This window comes from Caretta caretta, chromosome 10 (genome assembly GCF_965140235.1).
Source record: "Caretta caretta isolate rCarCar2 chromosome 10, rCarCar1.hap1, whole genome shotgun sequence".
Lineage (NCBI taxonomy): Eukaryota > Metazoa > Chordata > Testudines > Cheloniidae > Caretta > Caretta caretta.
Window position 1 is genome coordinate 2,454,086 of NC_134215.1, and position 20,551 is coordinate 2,474,636.

At 49.3% G+C, this 20,551-nt stretch overlaps 1 protein-coding gene across 3 annotated transcripts in view; it reads right to left on the minus strand.

Annotated features, from left to right (window-relative positions):
* Nucleotides 1–15,043, minus strand: part of TNRC6A (trinucleotide repeat containing adaptor 6A) — a 189,630-nt gene extending 174,587 nt beyond the window's left edge. Inside the window, exon 1 of one of the 3 annotated variants that reach the window (XM_048865728.2) lies at nt 14,970–15,043. In XM_048865728.2, the coding sequence (XP_048721685.1) occupies nt 14,970–15,005 (36 nt within the window). In that variant the 5' untranslated portion in view covers nt 15,006–15,043. Of the gene's footprint in view, nt 1–14,203; nt 14,341–14,969 lie in introns of those variants that run through there. The other 2 variants (XM_048865727.2, XM_048865726.2) reach the window with 2 other exon arrangements.
* Between the last annotated feature and the right edge of the window lie 5,508 nt (nt 15,044–20,551).

Here is a 20,551-nt window from a genome sequence, read left to right on the forward strand (position 1 = left end):
TCAGTGCGCTGCTCACACTGTTGATGCTAGTGCACCAAATGTGGGCGTGCTCTGCTGACAGCGGGCGTGAGTGTGAACACGCAATACCGGTTTTTAGTGTCGCGCTTTTTGAGCGCCGATATAACTTTGGTCAACAAAATTCTGTAGTGTAGACAAGGCCTTAGAAAGGGAAAATTTAGGCTGAAGACCAGGAGACACTCCCCAGGAGCCAAATGTGTCAGGCTGCAGAACAGTCTTCCCCAGGGAAACGGGGGGAGAACCGATTGCTTGGGACTTTTAAAACTGGGCTGGACAAAGCACTACAAAGTGTGCTGTAGGGAACACTCCTGCCCCGGTACCAGGCAGACAGGCTAAGCAATCTGCTAGGGCCTCCCATCTCTCCTCTCTACCTGACTCCAGGATTGACTCCCCCAAGCCCTGTATGTTTCTGTCCGTGGATTAGTGGCACTTGCCACACCAATTAATCTGGCACATGGAGGATTAACTGAGACCCGGGAAAGCAACACTGGATATAATTAAAATATACATCCAGTTAATTACTGATAATGCTTCCCCTCTTTAATATTGGCCTCTAGCAAGGCTTTTGCTGAGAACAGCAAAACAAAACACTTTGTTTTTATTAGTTTTTTAAAAAGGAAAAGCCTCATCTATCTTAACATGACACCAAAACATTCCTGGGCCCAGCCCGCATTCACTTACAATATCTGTGCATTCACACACCCAGGAAATTCAATTATCCGGCAGAACATGTCCCAAAGGCATTCAGATAATTGCAACCGTAAGTACAAAATCTGCCACTAATTATTAAAGAAATACCAAATATGGAGACCAAATGATAGAAAAGTGGCATTACTAAGTATAAAAATCACTCACACGTGCTGGAAGCAAGTAAATTTTCACAGGGGCACTTTTCATTATGATTCTAGAGTAAAAAAAAAAAAAAAGTACATCACAGAAGTTGGAGAGAAATGCTGGTTCTGGAGAACTCCATTACCATGATTCGGAGCGTAGACTGAAAACCTCCAGGGGGCTCTGCAGAGGGAACGGAGGAAGAGCGGAGATGGGAACCCCTTTGCCAGACAGAGAATTGGGCCATGTGGAAAACACATGGTTTCCAGAGGAGAAAAAGACTGAAGTAGTGCAGAGAAAAAAGCTCGCTTGAGGTATGGGGTGGGTGTTGACTGAGGATCTCTGACCACTTGTAAGAGAAGCTGATGCTTGGAGGAGCTTATTTGGAATCAGTGGTTAGGGCACTGCAGGTTCTATTTGTGAAGCCCTTTGAGAGCCTGTGATAATAGGTGCTTTGTGGAGCCAGGGTTATGGGCGTTCTTTATTAACCATTAGTGTCACATTTGCACTGTATTTTGTTTGCCAGGGACAAATATTTTAAATGAAAATTTCCAGAAGTGATAGTTTCTTCTGGGGACCCTTTGTGCAAGGGGGATGTTTGGAAAGTGACTGAAACCTCCCGCCCGCTAGTTATTTCTCCTATAAAATATATTAATAGTATAAAAATATTGCTCGGGCATGCAGGGGTGTAACCAGGAAGGCCAAAACACAACTGGAGGTGCAGCTAGCAAGGGATGTGAAGGGGAACAAGAAGGTTTCTACAGGTATGTTAGCAACAAAAATAAGGTCAGGGAAAGTGTGGGCCCCTGACTGAATGGGGGAGGCAACCTCGTGAAAGAGGATGTGAAAAAAGCTAATGTACTCAATGCTTTTTTTGCCTCTGTCTTCACAGACAAGGTCAGCTCCCAGACTGCTGCACTGGGCAGCACAGCATGGGGAGGACGTGAGCAGCCCTCAGTGGTGAAAGAACAGGTTAAGGACTATTTAGAAAAGCTGGACATGCACAAGTCCATGGGTCCAGATCTAATGCATCTGAGGGTACTGAGGGAGCTGGCTGATGTGATTGCAGAGCCATTGGCCATTATCTTTGAAAATTCGTGGTGATCGGGGGAGGTCCTGGACAATTGGAAAAAGACAAATATAGCGCCCATCTTTAAAAAAGGGAAGAAGGAGAATCCGGGGAACTACAGACCGGTCACCCTCAGTCCCTGGAAAAATCATGGAGCAGGTCCTCAAGGAATCCATTTTGAAGCACTTGCAGGAGAGGAAGGTGATCAGGAACAGTCAACATGGATTCACCAAGGACAAGTCATGCCTGACCAACCTGATTGTCTTCTATGATGAGATAACTGGCTCTGTTGGTATGGGGAAAGCGGTGGACGTGATATACCTTGATTTTAGCAAAGCTTATGATACGGTCTTCCACAGTATTCTTGCCAGCAAGTTAAAAAAGTATGGATTGGATGAATGGACTATAAGGTGGATAGAAAGCTGGCTAGATTGTCGGGCTCAACAGGTAGTGATTAACAGCTCGCTGTCTAGTTGGCAGCCGGTATCAAGTGGAGTGCCCCAGGATCAGTCCTCGGGCCGGTTTTGTTCAACATCTTCATTAATGATCATAGAATCATAGAATATCAGGGTTGGAAGGGACCTCAGGAGGTCATCTAGTCCACCCTCAGCAAGTTCATGGATGACACTAAGCTGGGGGGACAGGTAGATATGCTGGAGGATAGGGATAGGGTCCAGAATGACCTAGACAAATTGGAGGATTGGGCCAAAAGAAATCTGATGAGGTTCAACAAGGACAAGTGCAGTCCTGCACTTAGGATGGAAGAATCCCATGCACTGCTACAGACTGGGGACCGACTGGCTAAGCGGCAGTTCTGCAGAAAAGGACCTGGGGGTTACAGTGGATGAGAAGCTGAATATGAGTCAGCAGTGTGCCCTTGTTGCCAAGAAGCCTAACGGCACATTGGGCTGAATTTGTAGGAGCGTTGCCAGCAGATGGAGGGAAGTGATTATTCCCCTCTATTTGGCACTGGTGAGGCCACATCTGGAGTACTGTGTCCAGTTTTGGGCCCCCCATGACAGAAAGGATGTGGACAAATTGGAGCAAGTCCAGTGGAGGGCAATGAAAATGATTAGGGGGCTGAGGCACATGACTTATGAGGAGAGGCTGAGGGAACTGGGCTTTTTAGTCTGCGGAAGAGAAGAGTGAGGGGGGATTTGATAGCAGCCTTCAACTCTCTGAAGGGGGGTTCCACAGGGGATGGAACTTGGCTGTTCTCAGTGGTAGCGGATGACAGAACAAGGAACAATGGTCTCAAGTTGCAGTGGGGGAGGTCTAGATTGGATATTAGGAAAAACTATTTCACTAGGACGGTGGTGAAGCACTGGAATGGGATACCTAGGGAGGTGGTGGAATCTCCATCCTTAGAGGTTTTTAAGGTCAGGCTTGACAAAGCCCTGGCTGGGATGATTTAATTGGGGATTGGTCCTGCTTTGAGCAGGGGATTGGACTAGCTGACCTCCTGAGGTCTCTTCCAACCCTGATCTTCTATGATTCTCCTTCCTCCCTAATTATCTTTTGAGCAATGCAGAGTAAGGCAGAGATGAGCACTGAGTCTGTGGTGATTGCGCTGACATCTTGGATACTTACCCTGCAAGAAAAGCAATTACACTGAATATAGGTCACAAGTGATTTGTGTTGAACATTCAAGCAACTTGAAACAGTAAACAGTCATGTACAAAATGGATAGTTTGTCCTAAACCCTCTGTTTAATCACTGCAGATTTCCCTCCAACACACCAGGCAGCAATTGCAGGGCTGTGTACGAGACACTTGCTAGACAACATCAAAACACACACCAATGCTCCAACATATCCAAAGCTAAAGAGCAATTTTGCCCAAATGGGAGCGTATTGCTTAGTCAGAAATAACAAGTGCTCAGCAAACCCTTTAATTCCACTGAGTTGCTTTTAACATAAAGCCTGTTCCATCAACCCCATTCAGGGCTAGAGGGCCCAATTCTGAAAAGCCCTGAGTCTGTCCCTGCGCCTTCGCTCTCCTTGAGACCAAGGGGAGTTGATGATTCCCCCACACCTTTTGGATCAGGCTCACGGTTTGTATGAGCCCTAACTCCGCTTTCTTTGAGTTTTCTCTTGGGATGCTCGTTCCCCTGAAGTTTGAGTTAAGACAGCTGCGAAGATTTGCAGATAAAATGAAATGCTTCCAGTTAGCTCTCTTGTTTACACTTTGGAAAAAGATATATTCCTAATGAGCTATTTGCCATAGGATCCTCAGAGCTTCAAAGCAGATGAAAATCCTAGCTTAGTAAGTAGTGGGTTTTTCCCCCAATCGAGGCAGAATGCAGAACAAAGTCTCTTAATAGTGAAATTAAATGCTTTTTAAGATAGTCAAAAACTTCAGATGTATACACTTTAAATTCAGAAATAACTACAGTTTAAGACAAAACACTGAATAACTCCATTCTTCCTTTATTTGCCTACCAACTCCTCAGTTCAAGCTTCTAGCTGAAGTAATCTGAGTCTAAACACCCAGAAGGGTGTAAGAAATGCAAGTGTCTGCTCTGCTGTAGGTGTCAGACCTGTGCTGCTAATTGTTACAGGCTAAGCAAGGGGTCCTGCAATTGTCAGGTAAGCAGCGTTTCAGCTCACCTTGAAATTCACCACCTCTGCCAGCTCAGCAGACAGATGGGATGAAACTAGCAGTGCAGTTCTTCAAATATCCCCTTACAAATGGTAATACAAAGTCTCACAGTGGGCTGGAAATCCAAGACAGCTGGGCCAATGGAGAAGCGTGAGACAGCTGTTTAAAATGTGGATTTCTCACCCAGTGTTCAGGGCATTCGATTAAATTCCATGGCGTTTTGAAGGACTGAGTCTGATCTTCAAAGTGATCCTGAACTTCAGTTAATCCCAAACACTGTGGTGAACATATTGGGCTTTAAGCAGCCGCTAAGAATTTTTTTTAGAAGCAAAAACTGGGCTACCCTAGAAAAACCCATAAACGCTGTGATTAATGCAAGTGATCTAGTCGAGCTAGGAAGTGTCCTTCTGTCACTAAACTGCAGACAACCTCTTTGCCTCCTCATCCTAGCCTCAGAGGTGGCTGCGTTTCAAACAGGCACAGTGATTCCTGTGTACGTGTCTGAGCTTGTACAGGGCGTTGGGGTGGCAGGCACTGTAAGAATGATGGGTGAGATACATATTCCTGATGGTCATTTTCCTGTTCTCTCCCCAAAGGGCTGTAATTATGGATATTATTGAGCACCACATCACAAAATGCAGCAGGGCATAGACTTTCCAGTCCCTGCGCAACACACTCGGGGACCTTGTGAATGTTTCCTACTATTTTCCATCTCCGGCTCAGGGGATTACACGCTAAACGTTCTAACCGCAAAGCCAGGCCTTCAGAACTGGGAGCTTTTCATGAGGTCACCAGCCGCCATGTTTGTTGTGCAGAGGATGTCAAAAAACCACTGAATGGCAGCCGTCCGGCTTGAAAGACGATGGTGTAAACGCCAAAGCTACTGCAGGTCGTCCTACAGCATCGCGAGTGGCTAAAAAGTCCAGTTCTCGAATCACAGCCCTTGCCACAAACAGCACAGGGGTAAAGTGCCAGAAGACAGGCCAGAACACTACTAGCGCTTGGGGCCTGCTGTGCTTTTCCCTTCCCTCTCTCCACCACCTCTCTTCAGCCCCTTTGACTCCCTGGCACAGCACAGCCCTCTTGCGTAGCCTGTTGCTAGCTACATCCAGCCAGCTTGCGGAGCCGATGCTGAACGGTCTCAAGTCCCTCTCGCAAATGTCCTGGAACCAGAGCCTAAGTCGGCCTTGGGGCATCTGCCAGTTCCCCATAGAGAACGTCCTTTGGATACGTCCATCATCCACGCGGTGCAGACGACAAAGCCATGGGGGATGTCTGTGTTTGAGAACAGTGATTAGACTTGGTAATTGTGTGTTCTCTAGTATTTCAGTCTCAGGAACTTTGCTTTCTTGCTTGATGTTTAGAATATAGTGAAGACAGCATGTGCGCCTGGTCAGCTGGACAAACGTGGTGGCTGCCTTTCTGATGTGAGAATTAAGCTTGTCATCTAGGACTGTTATCTGATACAGGCAATCCTAGACAGCAGAACTTGGGCACAACTTCTTGCATGGTGCTAGCCAATAAATCTTCTGGTGCAGTCAACGCACCTTGCACCATAATCACGGTCTTCTTTAGATTGATGGCTAGTTTGAATTCATTACAAACTCGTGCAAAGTTGCTGCAGCCCCTCTTCACTGTATGCAACGAGCAATGCATTGTCAGCAAAAAGAAATAGCTCTATCAGCAGGTGATTGACTTTGCTTTTTGCAGTTGGACTTGCAGCGTAGAAGAGATTTCCATCTGATGGAGACGTACATCCTTGGTGCTAGATGAGAACAACATACCGGGGAGCGTTGGTGCCAGAACACATTCCCTGTCTGACAATATTGTGGATTTCAAAGCTGTCAGATTGATCACCATCATACTGGACTGTAGCCTTCATGCCATCATGGAAAAACTGAATCACTCTGAGGAGCACTAGGGGACAACCAATTCTCTCTAGCAATTGTAAAAGACCCTTTCTGCTGACCAGGTCAGAAGCCTTTGTAAGATCGATGAAGGCCACGCAGAGAGATTTTCCCTGTTCTTGACACTTTTCTTGCAGTTGCCTTAGTGTAAAGACCACATCAATAGTTGATCTACCAGTGCAGAAGCCACACTGACTCTCTGGATATAGACATTCTCAAAAGACTGCAAGTTCTCGCTGAATGACCATGTGAATGTCTTACCAACAAGAGGAGAGAGATTCCCCTATAGTTGTTGCAATCACTCTGATCTCTGACAGCCCCCCCAGGACTCCTGCCCCATCCAACCCCCCCGTTCCCTGACAGCCCCCCTGGGACTCCTGCCCCAACCACTGCTCCCTGTCCCCTAACCATCTCCGGGCCCCCCAACCCTGACTGGCCCCCGCTGCCCCATCCAACCCTCCCGCCCCATTCCTGACTGCCCCCCTGGGACCTCTGCCCAATCCAACCCCCCTGTTCCCCGCCCTCTGACTGCCCCGACCCCTATCCACCGCCCTGCCCCCTGACTACTCCCCAACTCCCCTGCCCTCTGTCCAACCCCCCCTGCTCCCTGCCCCCTGCCCGGCGCACCGGTGGCTGGTGGCATGACAGGCCATGGCTCTGCAGCTGCACTGCCTGGCCACCCAGAACATTGCGCTGGCAGAGCGGCGAGGTGAGGCTGGAGGGGAAGGGGACAGTGGGGGAGGGGCGGGGGTGAGCCTCCCGGGCCAGGAGCTCAGGGGCCAGGCAGGAGGGTCCTGCGGGCCGGATGTGGCCAGTGGGCCGTAGTTTGCCCACCTCTGATTTAGCAGGTAGGTGCCATAAGAGGTATCCCGCCCATGTGCAATCTGACAAGAAACTCATGAGACCCAGATTCTAGAAGCTTTCTTGGGCAGAAAGAAAGGCCAGTTAGTCCAGGCTGGGTGGATCTTATGCCTGGAGTGGGAGTGAAGTACCTGTTCCCTTGGTGTGTGCACTGATGGGCTGAGCACTGACCTGAGCCTGAAGGTTCGGCTTTCCCTCCCCAGAAGGCAGTAGCAGGTCAGGATGCTGCAGCTACCAAGACGTGGTTATCTCAAGACATCTCAGGACAGTTTGGTGGTTGTGGGGAGGGAGAGGGAAACCTACATGAGGATTTGAAATAAGGACATGGCTGCTGTCTATAATTCAATGCAACCACCAGCTGGTGTAGCGGTCTACAATTCAGCACAGCTGCCGGTTGGTGTGGCTGTCTGTGATTATGGGCTGGTTCTTTCGGAAGTTTTCTTTGTTGTCACTGTTCTTCCTAGTGCAAATGCAAATTTTTCTTCCCTATGTTTGTAGATAGACGTTGTAAATAACCCTAACCCTTGTATTGCTACTTCCTTACCTGGCAGAGGCTTCTTTGTTGTTATGAATAATAAGAAAACAAACCAGGGTAACGCCATATTGGAGGGGGCTCCAGCAGAGACCCTCAGCTCTGCTAAACTTAAAGACAACGAGAAAAGACTAATTTGGTGACAGTGAAAACCTCTTATTTTATCTTCTCTATTGAGTGCCCTGCCCTCCTGTCTGATCTGATGACGAGTCACCATCCATCCAGCATCTCGTCTCGAATCCTGCTACCACAGTTTGTCCTCTGATCACATCACTTGAAGGGAAGAGCAGAAATAAAAAATACAAGGTACGCAAAGCCAACAGAATGAGATTGGTGAAGGGTTTGGAAGGAAGCCCATGTTTGGAGGTTCCTAAAGGGAAAGCAGCTTTGCTGTGACAGCATTTTGGCAAAAAATGTATTATTTAAATATAACAGTTTCTTCAGTCAAAGCAAATAATTATTAACGAAAATCCAAGTCAAAATAGGAACTTTCCAAATATAGACTCGGAAGCATCTGAATATTTGGATAAGTGACATTGAGTGTAAAGAGTGTGCTGTCCAAACTGTAAAGGTGGAAAATTAGGTGTGCAGAGTACACAGCCAGAGGTCAGTAAAAAGGTGCCTAGATTTTAATTTGGGCTGAATATTTTTAGGGGCAGTGACAGCATTTGTAGCTCTTCAGCTAAGAAAACAGATAGGTCAGGGTGTTCATGGATTGCGAGCAGGCAGGGCCAGCTAGGAATTCTCCTCCTGCATCACACAACTGCCTAGGTTCACTGGGGGCATTTTGCCTTCATTGGAAGCAGATATTAGTAACTTCCGGAGCCAGGCTGCCCGGAGCTCTGACCTGATGGAGAAGCTCCTATGTTCCTGAAGGAGAAAGGCAGAACGGCCTTGTGGATGAGCTAGGACGCTGGCAGCAGGGGTTCTGGGTTGTAGATCTGGATATGACACAGAAATCATGGTGTGACCTGGGGTAAGTCAATCTCCCTGAACCTCAGTTTTCTTATCTGTAAATTAGAGCTAAAGTTCAGGTCAGAATGAGGTCCCTGCTCCTGGACCCGTGTGATTACATCACAAATTCTGCTTTCATTAAGCTTCTATCCCTCATGGTTGAGAAGAAAAGCTCAGAAAGGTTACCCAAGCAGAACAGACACAGGGACGCCTGCCTGGGTCTGCAGAGAGCCTGAAACAATAGCTCAGAGAAGGGAAACTGCCCCATGCATTGCAATGGTGGTTAACTCCAAGACTTGCTGCTCTGGCCCTGCCACTTAACCTCAACCCAGCAGCAGGTTGTGTGTGTGGCAGAATGGAAAGAGTGCAGCGGGCCCAAACCATTTACCCACCTCTTTTGTGGTATGCCTAAGGCCCCAGAGCACCTTAATCCAGCCCTGCTAACGACAGCTGCCTGTGGGACAGGAGCTGTGAGGCATATCTGGGGCTTGCAGAGAGCTGTGAGATGCTCAGGTGGGATGAGCTATCAAGGAATATCAGAGCCTGTTCCCTTCCCTTTAGATGTAGCCGGAAGGAGCGAACTGTAAAGCTCATTGCGAGAGCAGAGGGCAAGCCGTGGATAAAGGACAGGCCCACGCAGGACTGTGCGTGTCTACTGCTAGGACAGTGCTGCAAGTTGTTCTCCAGAACGGACAAGCATCTGTACCAAACGCATTATTCCCTGGCCACAAATCCAGAGCGCGGCTTCATGGCCCTGCACCATGCATGAAACCAACTGCACCACCGAGGTGAAGGCCCCAGCCGGGCGTCAGTGGGAAGGGAGCGTATGAGAGCATCCGTGCGTGCCAGATAGGACAGCAGAAAGGGGTCACAAACAGCCAGCCAGTGAGCGGGATAGGTGCTTAGCAAAGCACATCAGGATGTCACTGCCCCGGGTGCAGCTCTCAGAGGATGCGCTGTACGAATGTCAGGGCCCCGGGGAAGAGTCATTGCTCCATCTCTGACCGCCGGCGTCAATACAGTGCGGCTGACAAGTGCCGAGTGCGTTAAAGCAACAAGCAGCTCGTTTAAAAGGCAAGTCGCCCCTTTCACTCTGTGTGTGCGGAAAATGCCCTGGCTCCAATGAAATACTGCGTCACTTTTGACCCTGAAATGTCTCTCTCCTCGCACATGTCCCCTGCCAGGGGGCCACGGAACCTGTCTCCAGGGCTTTGCCAGCTTTTCTCCTTCCCTAGCCCACACTTCCACTGAAATCCATACTCACGCCAAAATCGGTTCCCCTCCCTTCCATCAGGGGCTATTGGGCTTGCCAGGTTTCTGCTCTTCACACTCAGTCGGGTCCAGCCTGTTCTCTTGCTCCAGGAACCGAGACCTGGCCATCCCCACCCCAGCCCCCATCTCCTCTCAGAGCCGTCACTGTCCTGATGCCTGCCTCTCAGGGGTGGCCAAAGCCTGGCTGCTAAAGGCAGCTGGTTTCCCCATGGCACGCCTCCCCCGCTGCACTTTCCATGGGTCTCTGTGTGCTGCAGTGTCAGATTCAAGAGCCTCTTCCTCACCCACCCAGCTGCTAATGTTGGACACACCCAGCAGAGACATACATGGGCACTGGGCGGTAATGGTATAGGGCCATCTTGCTCCTCCCCGGTAGCTTAGGCAGGGAGCCCCAGGGTACGGGGAGGGGAGTGCGTGTCTCACTGGGGGCCCCCAAACACACCACAGGAGAGGAGCGGGAATGCCTCGCCCCCCACTCCCCGCTGTAACCCTGGGCTGTGCCTATGGGCTCTGGCTGCTGGCTGCTCTCGCCTGGAGCCGGGCACTCCTCCCTCAATGCTTCTTATCCCTCTTCCCATCATAACACAGGGGAGAAAACGGAGGAGCGATCCCCAGGGAGGAGAGCATGGATTGTAGGTAGGAGCGATTTCCTTCATCTTCTTCCCCTGCTACCTGAATTCCAGCCTCCCCCCCTCCCAAAAATCAGTTTGACTCCTTAAACCACCACCAATTAGCTGCCCCCGAACACCAATTCTGTCCCCCCAGCAAGACCCCTCTATTGCATACACAGGGCCCCCAATTAATTCTACAACATCCCCCCACAGCCTTCAATTCATTCAATGACACCCCCATGGCCCCACCAGTAATTCTATCGCAACCCACCCCATCAATAAAGTCTCCTCTGCTCCAAACACCCCAATTACACAAACCCCACCAGGGCCTTCAAATAACGCCGCTCTCCCCCTGCATACACAGCCCCTCAATGAATTCTACAATGCCCACAAGCACCCCCCTAAGGAATCCTGCCCCTGCCCCCCACAGCTGTTGGCAGGTGTGTGCCAGCTGCTGTCCCTCCTGGCCCCTGCCCCACATCAACAGTTCTGCTGTGAGGCGGGGGGCAGCAGATGCTGGGGGACCAGGCTGTCCCTCACCACAAACAACAGCTCTGGTTGGCTGCCTTCTCCAAGAGGTGGGATAATGGGGAAGGCAGCCAATCATAGGAGGATTCACTTGTATACTGGGGTTTTCCCCATATACTTGTAAGGTCCATGAGGCCTGATGCAACACAGCCCCCACCTAGCACTTTGCTCCCTTCTTCCCCTTCTAGGGCCTTCCCCCAGCCTGCTCCATTTGTCTCTTCCCCCCTAGGCCTCATGCCCCCTAGCACCCTACCATCATGCCTGGAACAGCCTCCCGGCTCTCCACCAAGTCCCACCTTTCCTCCCTCCTGTCTGCTCCCACTCAGCGCATCTCCAGAATCCGGTGTTGCCCCACTGATCTGGGGCTCCCTCCTGCTCCCCAGCAGCCATGCTGTTCTCGAAATCCCACCTGGAAGCTCTCCCTTCTTCCTCACAACCAGCTGATGCCTGCCAGGAAGCACCACCTTGTACTGTGCATGAGGCACCCTCCACAGAAACGGCTGCTTTAGAAGCAGAAATAATTTGACACAGTCTTTGGGCAGCACTTGGGTTACGATAACTCTGGAGCCTACAACATCCTGCACAAGGGGCTCCCGGTGCGTCAATTCCTTTCCCTCAGAAAACTAAACTAAGCCCAGCTCAGACGACGTCCAGAGATAGTGAGCACACCCCAGCTTGGGAGAAGCAGCAGAATCCTGGAGTTTGTCAGTCAGGGTAACAAACGCCCCTTGCTCACAAACTGCAGTTAGCTGCAGTGGGATCCCAGGGAAAATGGCAGCTGAGACCTGACCACTGATCACAAATAGTTTTGGGCTATTCAATATCTCAATCAGTCTTTGCAGGAAATCTTCGAGACGTCTCCCCTGAGGATAGCTATATCTGTGCAGCTGCTGTTTCACCATTTGTTTCCACTGCATAACTTTGAGCCTTGCTTCACGTGAACTCTCCAATTATCCTGCACCTCCCAGCTAGCCAGCAAGTCACTCGAAGTCAGCCTGGATTAGGAGGAGCACAGAGACCAAAGGCTTTGGAAGTGGGTTTTCTAGACTGAATTGTTAAAGGAACGCACTGTTACCTGCTGACAGCCCGAAAGTTCTGTCATTCCTAGCAACTGAGTCCGGCAGTGTTAATGAACGCTGGATTGAGTTCTACCTCCACAACAACCAAGGAAGAGTTAAGGGAAGGGGAATTATGCGTTTCCTTTCTGCTTGTTACTCTCAAAGCCTGTATGAAAGTATTAAAACGTGAAACTAAACTAGCAAACTGTTCTTTACGTGACTTATTGCCAGGACAGCAGTGTACAAAAGTACGTTTGTAGCTACTGGCAAGATGTGTCACCAGCACACTGTGAATTACACTGCAAGCACCGAAATACTCGCAAATATATGAAGCTAGGTCACTAACCACAGCAACAGATGCCATGGGCAGGTGCTGGCATTTTAAACAAACACCAAGCAGAGCACCAAGAATCTCTGGAGCTCTAAAATCCACATGAAAAACAGCAAGCAATTAATGTTTCTTGTGGTTTTCAGAAGTGGTTGGAATTCCTCGATCCCACAGGCATGGGGCTGCAACCAAGGAGTTAACTGGAGACACATTTTCAAAATTTTTCCCCCTGAACATTTCCATTTTCCTGGATGTATTTTAAATTGCATCTTGGCTGAAAACAGCTGAGAGAGACTCAAAATACACTATGAGAAATTTCAGACACATCTGAAGACCGACTTCTGTATCTCCTGTCTTCAGCCAGATCCTCAGTGCTGTGAGAGACTACAAACAAAACCAGAGAGAACATCTCTAGGAACGTGCAAAACTAGGAGGCACATACTAAAGAGAGGGATTTATTTAGAATAAAATGTATCCCTGCAAACACTGTGGTTTCCAATGTATCCTCATTTCCATGAGTGTTTTCATTTGCAGCACAGCGTGTGTTGTTCTCTCAGTCTTTTGTCTGAAGGGCTCTCTCCTTCCATCAGCATAACAACAAAATAAAAAATCAAGCTCTTTAGCAGGATGTCCTAAAGCAGCCCAGGCACTCTGGGGAGATGCCAAGGTGCTTACTGAGAGGCACTTGCCCTCCGTTGTGAAGCTAAAAGCTTTCAGTGCAGAACTACAGCATCCTAACTCGGTTAGCCTCTGCTTTGGTTCCCCGTTTGCAGAACATTGATGAAGGCTGCTGGCTTGAAAACCAAAAACATCAGATACATTTGAAAACACCCTTATTATCTTCCTGTGAAAATATCAAGATGTGTCTGTCCTGATCACAGGGTGAAAAAAACGCCCGATCAATAAAAATGCCCCGATGCAGACAGGGCTGCACAAATAACGCCAAACTTAGTTACCGCAGCACCTTTCAGACACATCTAACATGGCACCTCTGCTCCTAAAACCACAAACTGTTAAGGGCAGAGGCTGAATTCTAAGCAAACCCCAGACTCCTGAAAGGGAATACGCCTCCTGCACACATATCCGCGCCTGACTGTACAACCGGGAGCGCCACAATACAAAGGAAGAACGCACACAATTCTCGCATGGCCTTCCCTTTACCAATCAACAATCAGCAAGCATGACAAATAATTGTTTGCAGCTGTCATTAGCTGAAAACAAGGCAAATCTGCATATACTTAATCTTAATTAGGCAAACTTGGCAAGGAGCCCTCGCTCATTGCTACCAAACAACCATTCCACTCACAAAAGGGCGACAAAAGCCTGGACGCACACACACACAAAATGTTGATGGAAAAACAAACTGCCTGCAAATGTCTAATCCTGCTCCAGTCCCCTCCCCCCCAAATAAGGGAGGTTATCAAAAGGGAAAGAACCCGTGCCAGAAAAGATGCCCAAGTGTTGTCTGGAGCTCCTGCTTTCTGCCTCACTGTCCTTTGTGCTGCATCTCAGCACCACTGCTCACTCTCAAAGCCTGGCCCAGATGCAATGCGCAAGAGCGGAGTTGATATAAATTCAAGCAGAGAAATTTTGCCACCGAATGCATCATTACTAATTATTCAACTCTCGTTTACCTCTCAAATGAGCAGGCATTGATCGACTTCACAGAGGCATTTCCATTCAAAGACGAAGAGAGGAATTTTGGAGGAAGAAAAAGGGAATATGAAACTGAGGACAAACTGGGTCTGTCACAGCAGCCCTGGCCCTGGGAGCTGTGCTGGATTATGACTTAGAATTTATGAGAGAACTCCTTGCTGCAGGAGAGAAGAAAACCAGGTCACAGACTCCGCAGTAAATGCTCTGCAACTACACACTGCAAAATACATTCAGCCCATTGTGACTGGCAGTGACGTCAGCAGACTCACAGCGGAAATTTGCACCAAGCCAGGGCAGATTCCACTCAACATTTTCCCCCCCTAAAAAAACCAACCAACCCAAATATTGCTGAGAACCCCATTTCCCAAGTTGTGCTTTCCCACTCCTTCAAAACTCTCCCCTCGTCCATCCATGCCTGGCGCTGCCCAGAGAGACGTTATGTATCTGTTGTACAGACTATGAATAAAAGCTGTGATGGCTTTGGAAGGCTGCCACTTCTCTACCCACTGCAGAGCTGGGACTGTCTCCAAGGGCTGCTCAGTTCACACTACATCTGGACTCTTGGCACGCTGGCATCTTTATTCCCCCACACGCACCCACCTCGGCTCAGACGGTGCTGATTCACACATTTCATGCGAACACGCCGAACAACTGAGACACATGCCAGGGGAAAAAATTGCTTTAAAGAAGCTGCACAAACACACACGCAAAAATCAAGCCCCAAATTGGTGGAACGTGCTTTACCTGGAAGCTTGCAGCCTGAAGAATGGAGGGAGGCATCTGACATCGAGAGCCTTTCGCATCCCAGTACACACCACAGACTCAAGGAAGGAGAAACTTATCATGGCGGAAGGAAGCGAACAGTTGAGGCAAATTTAAAAGGTCGGCGCACAGTGGCTGAGTAAAAAAAAAACGTAGCGTTGGACTGAAAACATGACACCATTTTTCTTACTAAAAGAAATATTGCAATGATCCAAAAAATTTTTCCACTGAGCAGCACTTAAGGAAAAACTATTTGAAATAAATACAAACAAAATCGGAATGAACCTGGAAGATGTCGCCACAGCCAGCAGAGAGAACTGGAAAGGTATTTTGTAGCTGCAGCCAAACAGAAATAACTAATATTATTCAGAATGGTCGAGAGCCACGGAGGGAGATTTTTGCAGGTGGAGTGGCAGGATTACAAATCTTTAGAAATTCAGGTTTTAAAGTTTATTTTTCTAAACCTAGGCCGGTGAAAAGAAGCTGCTGAGAGTTCATTCAAAGGCAGAGTGTTTGGGGTGTGTTTGGTGTTTAGGCAGAAGAAATTACAATCGATATGATTAAACCTTCTAGGAAGGAAGCCGTCTGGCGTCCAGAGAACTGAATGCAATGTAGATGCGCTAGGAGTGCTAGGTTTTTTGGTCAAACATTTAGCCAAAAATCACTTAATTTTGTACAAACTAAGCCTGTTATTTTATGAACTTGCGTGAAAATAGACAAATGGCTTTTTAAAGTGAAAAAATAACTGAGTTAGCTTTTGAGATGCTTAACTTTATGATTGAACGATCTCTAGCATAGTCTACATGGAGGGCATTAAACTAAGGCTAGGATTAGTGCAATATTTCCATTTTAATTGAAATTGACTTCACGATTGTACACCTGGGAAGCTAAATGAAAGAAATTTTATCCAAGCAAACTCCCATAAATACTTTCTTTCAGGAAATACCAGGGTAACATCTCAACACATAACCCCCCTAGACTTTTTATTTAGATCTGGACAGATAGGATATATGTGCATATTGCAGATAGATGGGGGGGGGGGGGGGAGAATCATAACAAACAGCTTTAGTTCAGCAACAAGCACAGATATTTGAATGTTTAAAGCAGAAATATCCCAGACGGTTTAAATAACAGTGTAATTAATGTATTCAAATCAAACTGTGTTAAAAACTTAAAAGTGACAGATAACAAGAAGTCCCCGGATTCTGCTAACATTCCTTTCCCTGCTTAGCATCTGCTGAAGGAGAAACGCATCTGCATCTCTTTAAAGCGTTAAATGCATTTCAGGAAACATGACGGTTTTATTTTTTATTCTGCCCTCACATGTGTAATATAGTTTTCAGATAGAAAGGGCAGACACAGATAAATACACATCTCAGCTATAGGAGCATATTGTATTGATTGCAACTACCCAGCCCAAACTGGAGATACAACAGACTGTAAACAGAGAGATAAGAAAGTGGGGTTATCTCCAGAAAATACTTTCCTGTCAGATTATATTTACACATAATTTGAGCCGCACTCACTGGGGAGTTTGGTTTGGACAACAAAAACAGACACAATAAAAATGTGAGATTCGTAATCAGCAGCACGACGTGCATCCTACCGAAATGACAGACTAACCCCTGCTAGATACACAGACGGTAACTCTTGTCCCTGGGAGACGAGCGCAGGAATGGGGCTGTGGGTTTGCTGGGGGGTTTGTTTTGTTTATTTGCTTGATCGTTTTTCATGGTAATCTAAGAAAATTTATCAGTTTAGTTGCTGGAAAATTTAATAGAAAACTTTAAAACCACTAGCGATGCAGCATTTTATCCAAACCCATAACGACACCTTAAAATACGGGCCTCTATCACCACAGAACCCTAAATTGTAACAAAGCATTAAATCAATCATCTTCAGAACTAGAATTTAAAAAAAAACTTAGTGACCTAAAATATGATTTGATGCATTTTATAGGGACAAATCCTGCACGGCCAGATCAATACAGAACTCAAGCAGGCTGAATAATTCCTTTTCTTGACAGCCAGATGGAGCATAGTTCTGCATAAAAAGGGAGTGTTTCCTCACACACTGTAATCACTGGTTATAAGAAGAGCTGAACAAATAGTTTACAGAAAATCATGTGACAAACATTGCCTTTTTTCCTGTGGGCAAATGCCTGGTGATTTTCATGGATTTAATGATTATTTAAAGTTATTCCTGAGCCACTTTGTTCTTGGAGGCCATTTGCAAGCTGTTTCACAGAGAACCCTTTATCTCGGAGTTGCGACCAGCATCGGTTAGGTTGGATGGCATGTAGCGAGGTCACAGAACATTTCTTCTGGTGCCTGGCGGGATGAGTGCAAATTAGGGTCAGCTGCACACACTTGAATATGGAGTTTGAAATTCACTTCCAGTCAATATTCCCACGCTAGCTGTGAGGTGCTGGCATCACTCTAATCACCCAGATTACGCTGCAAGCAGGAGAGTGGAAGTTAAGGGCCAGCTCCTCAGCTGATGTAAATCAGCATCGCCCTTAAATCAAATGATAAATACAAAGGGTGAAACTTCAGCCTCATTGAAGTCAATGGCAAAACTCCCATTGTCTTCAATAGGGGCAGCATTTCACTTAATGCCGCGACATCAGTTTCCATCAGCGGAGGATCTGGCCCCAGCTCTCTGGGAAAGCCAACACACAAAGCTGTTGAACCTGTGATTACGTGGTCTAGGACCAAGCGTGGGAATTAGATGTCCTGATGGCTCTTTCCCATCTTTCATTGCTCAGATTCTGTGGCAGCCAGTTGCTGCACACCCCAGCTTGCTGTCCAACAGTTCGGGGACTTCTCCACCTCGCTGGCATCCAGCAGACTGGCTGTTTAGCCATGGTTAAGTCTTTGCCATACAGCTGTTCTCAGATCGAATTGATTTTGCCAGTGCCTGGTTAAAGGAACACGGGCTACCTGAGAGGAGCTGATTTGTTTTTACCTGGTTCGGGGGTGGCTGGAGAGCAGTGCCTGCTGATCAGACAAAGGACAGCAGATGTCTGCAGCCCGTCCAGACGCTCTGCCTTGAACCAAGTGGTTTTACTATAGCAAAGCATCACTGGTCTGTACTGTACCCCTTTCCTCTGCTCCCACCCGTTACTGACCACGTGACCAAAGGCAAGTCACTGAGCTCTTCTGTGCCTCAGTTTCCCTGTCTGGAAACAGGGGAGTTCGTTGCCTCTCTCAGAGCGGGTGGCGAGGGGCAGAGGGTTGCTGTGGCTCTGGGCTGTATGAGTGCTCAGTGTTGTTATTCTGAACCAGGAGGAATAAAGCATTGGGGCATTTCTGTCAAGGTTCTCCCCAGGCTTTACCCCCTGGGTAAGGAGCAGTGAAGGAGATTTCAGAAAACCTCATGGAGTACGGGGGGCGGGGGGAGTTAACGTGGTTTTATACCTGCTTAGAGCCGTTCTGATGGGCACATTTGACCCATCACAAAACCAGCAGCCAGAGCACTGGGCTGGGACTCGGGAGACCTGGGTTATTTCCCCAGCACTCCACAGACTAGCTGGGTGACCTTGGGCAAGTTCCGGCCCCTCCCCGCCGCTCTCCTTCCCCTCCCCACACGTCGGCTGGCCTGCCCGGCTGGATCGTGTGCTCAGACTCTTCCAACGGGCAGTGCCCAGCACAAGGGGGCCTGATATCACCCGGGGTCACTCGGGGCCACTGACGTACAAATAAATGATTGCAGCAATGTTTTATGTGCCACTGTGTCATGTCTGTAATAAAGCCGCTGGGACCAGCGCCAGACCCCAGGGCTAACGGGCCAGCCCAGAGCCCCCCATCGCGCAGGCTCACTCACCAAGAGGCTGGGAACAGGAGTGGCTGCAGGACCAGCTGGCTGGCTTGGGGAGAGCGGGGGCTCTTGCTGGGGCCGGGTGAGGCCGCCAGCCACGCATCAGGCCCCAGAGGAAAGAAGATCCCAGGAACAGAGGGGAGGCGCTGCTGCTTCCGACTGGCCTGTGCCGGTTCCAGGGAGCAAATGCAAACCCCGGGCATTGCAGCCAGGCCCCAGGCACTGGGTCTGAACTCAGAGACCTTTGTGGGCCACGCAAGAGCCAGAGGGACCCGAAAGCAGCACCACAAGAAGAGCTCCCAGCTCCGGGGAAGGCGGGGGCGGGAGCAGAGTAAACTCCTCTCTCAGGCCTGGGCCCCAAACATATTTTTACAGCTGGTTCTAATTGCCTGGGGATGCAGAGAGCAGGGCTGACAGCAACAACCAGCAGCTCCTTGCTGCAGTGAGGGGCCCCGCAGGCTCCGAGCCGGGCTGCATGTATGGGGAAAATGTGCCCCCGGCGGGGCAGTGCGGGCTTGGAGCCCCCTTCCAGAGCACGCTTATGGGGCCCTGTGTGGGCAGCGCTGGCCACTCGCCCCCAGCCTCGGCTGCTTTGTGCCACTGTGAGCTAGCCGCCAGGCACAGAACCAGGAGAGGGGAGTAGCCCTGTGTCACGGAGTCCCCAGGCGATGCTCTGGAACTGCTCCCTACGAAGCCAGGCAGGACTCTGGGGAAGTCTCCTTTCTGGGAGCAGCCTGTCTTCAGGACACACAGCTCACACGGCTTCCCCCTTCCTGGGTCTGACCTCGGAGCATTCAGCATCCTCTGCCCCTCCGTGCGCTTCCCCCAGCGAGTCCGCCCACGCGGGGTCCTGGGGAAGCCAGAGGGTCCTGCCCCCCAACTTCACAGTCAGACGTGACTCTCAGCCAGCCAGTAAAACAGAGGTTTATTAGATGACAGGAACATGGTCTAACATGGAGCTTGTAGGTGCAGAGAACAGGACCCCTCAGCTGGGTCCATTTTGGGAGGCAGTGAGCCAGAGAACCGCGTCTGCACTTCACTCCTCGTCCCCAGCCAGCCCCAAGCTGAAACTCTCTCCCGCTCCTCCTCCTCTGGGCTTTGTCCCTTTCCGGGCCAGGAGGGCACCTGATTCCTTTGTTCTCCAACACCTTTAGCTCTCACCTTTCCGGCGGGCAAGGGCCAGGCCATCAGTTGCCAGGAAACAGGGTGTTGGCCATTCTGTGTCCAGCCCCCTGCACACACCTGCCCTCGAGGGCTCTGCAACAATCATACACCCTTACCCCACCACCTAGATACTTAAGAACTGCATAGGGGAAACTGAGGCACCCCGCACACTATTCAGAGGAAACACTGAGAACAGTCCCGCTTCATCACACCCTGCCCCACAAGCGCAGGGCCTGCCTATGTGCTAACAGCAATTCCAGCACTACCCTGGCTTGCCCCCCAGCACTGCCCCACATGCCTGCTGCTTCCCTGGCACGCACACTGCACCTCCCGCCGGGACACACAGACTCCTCCTCCCCATGCATGATACCCCACAGTAGGCGTGCAGAGCCCTCCAACAGACGCAAAGCCCCATGCACCCAGGGCAGCCCCTGCCAGGCGCACAGAACCCTGCTATATGCAATGCCACTGGCTACCCAGCACTCCCCCCTCCAGCTCTTCCATCAGGCTGTTTCGGCCATGACAAATAATAGTAGCAGAGACGAAATGCAGGTTGCTGCCTTCCCCAAAGCAAAGACCCC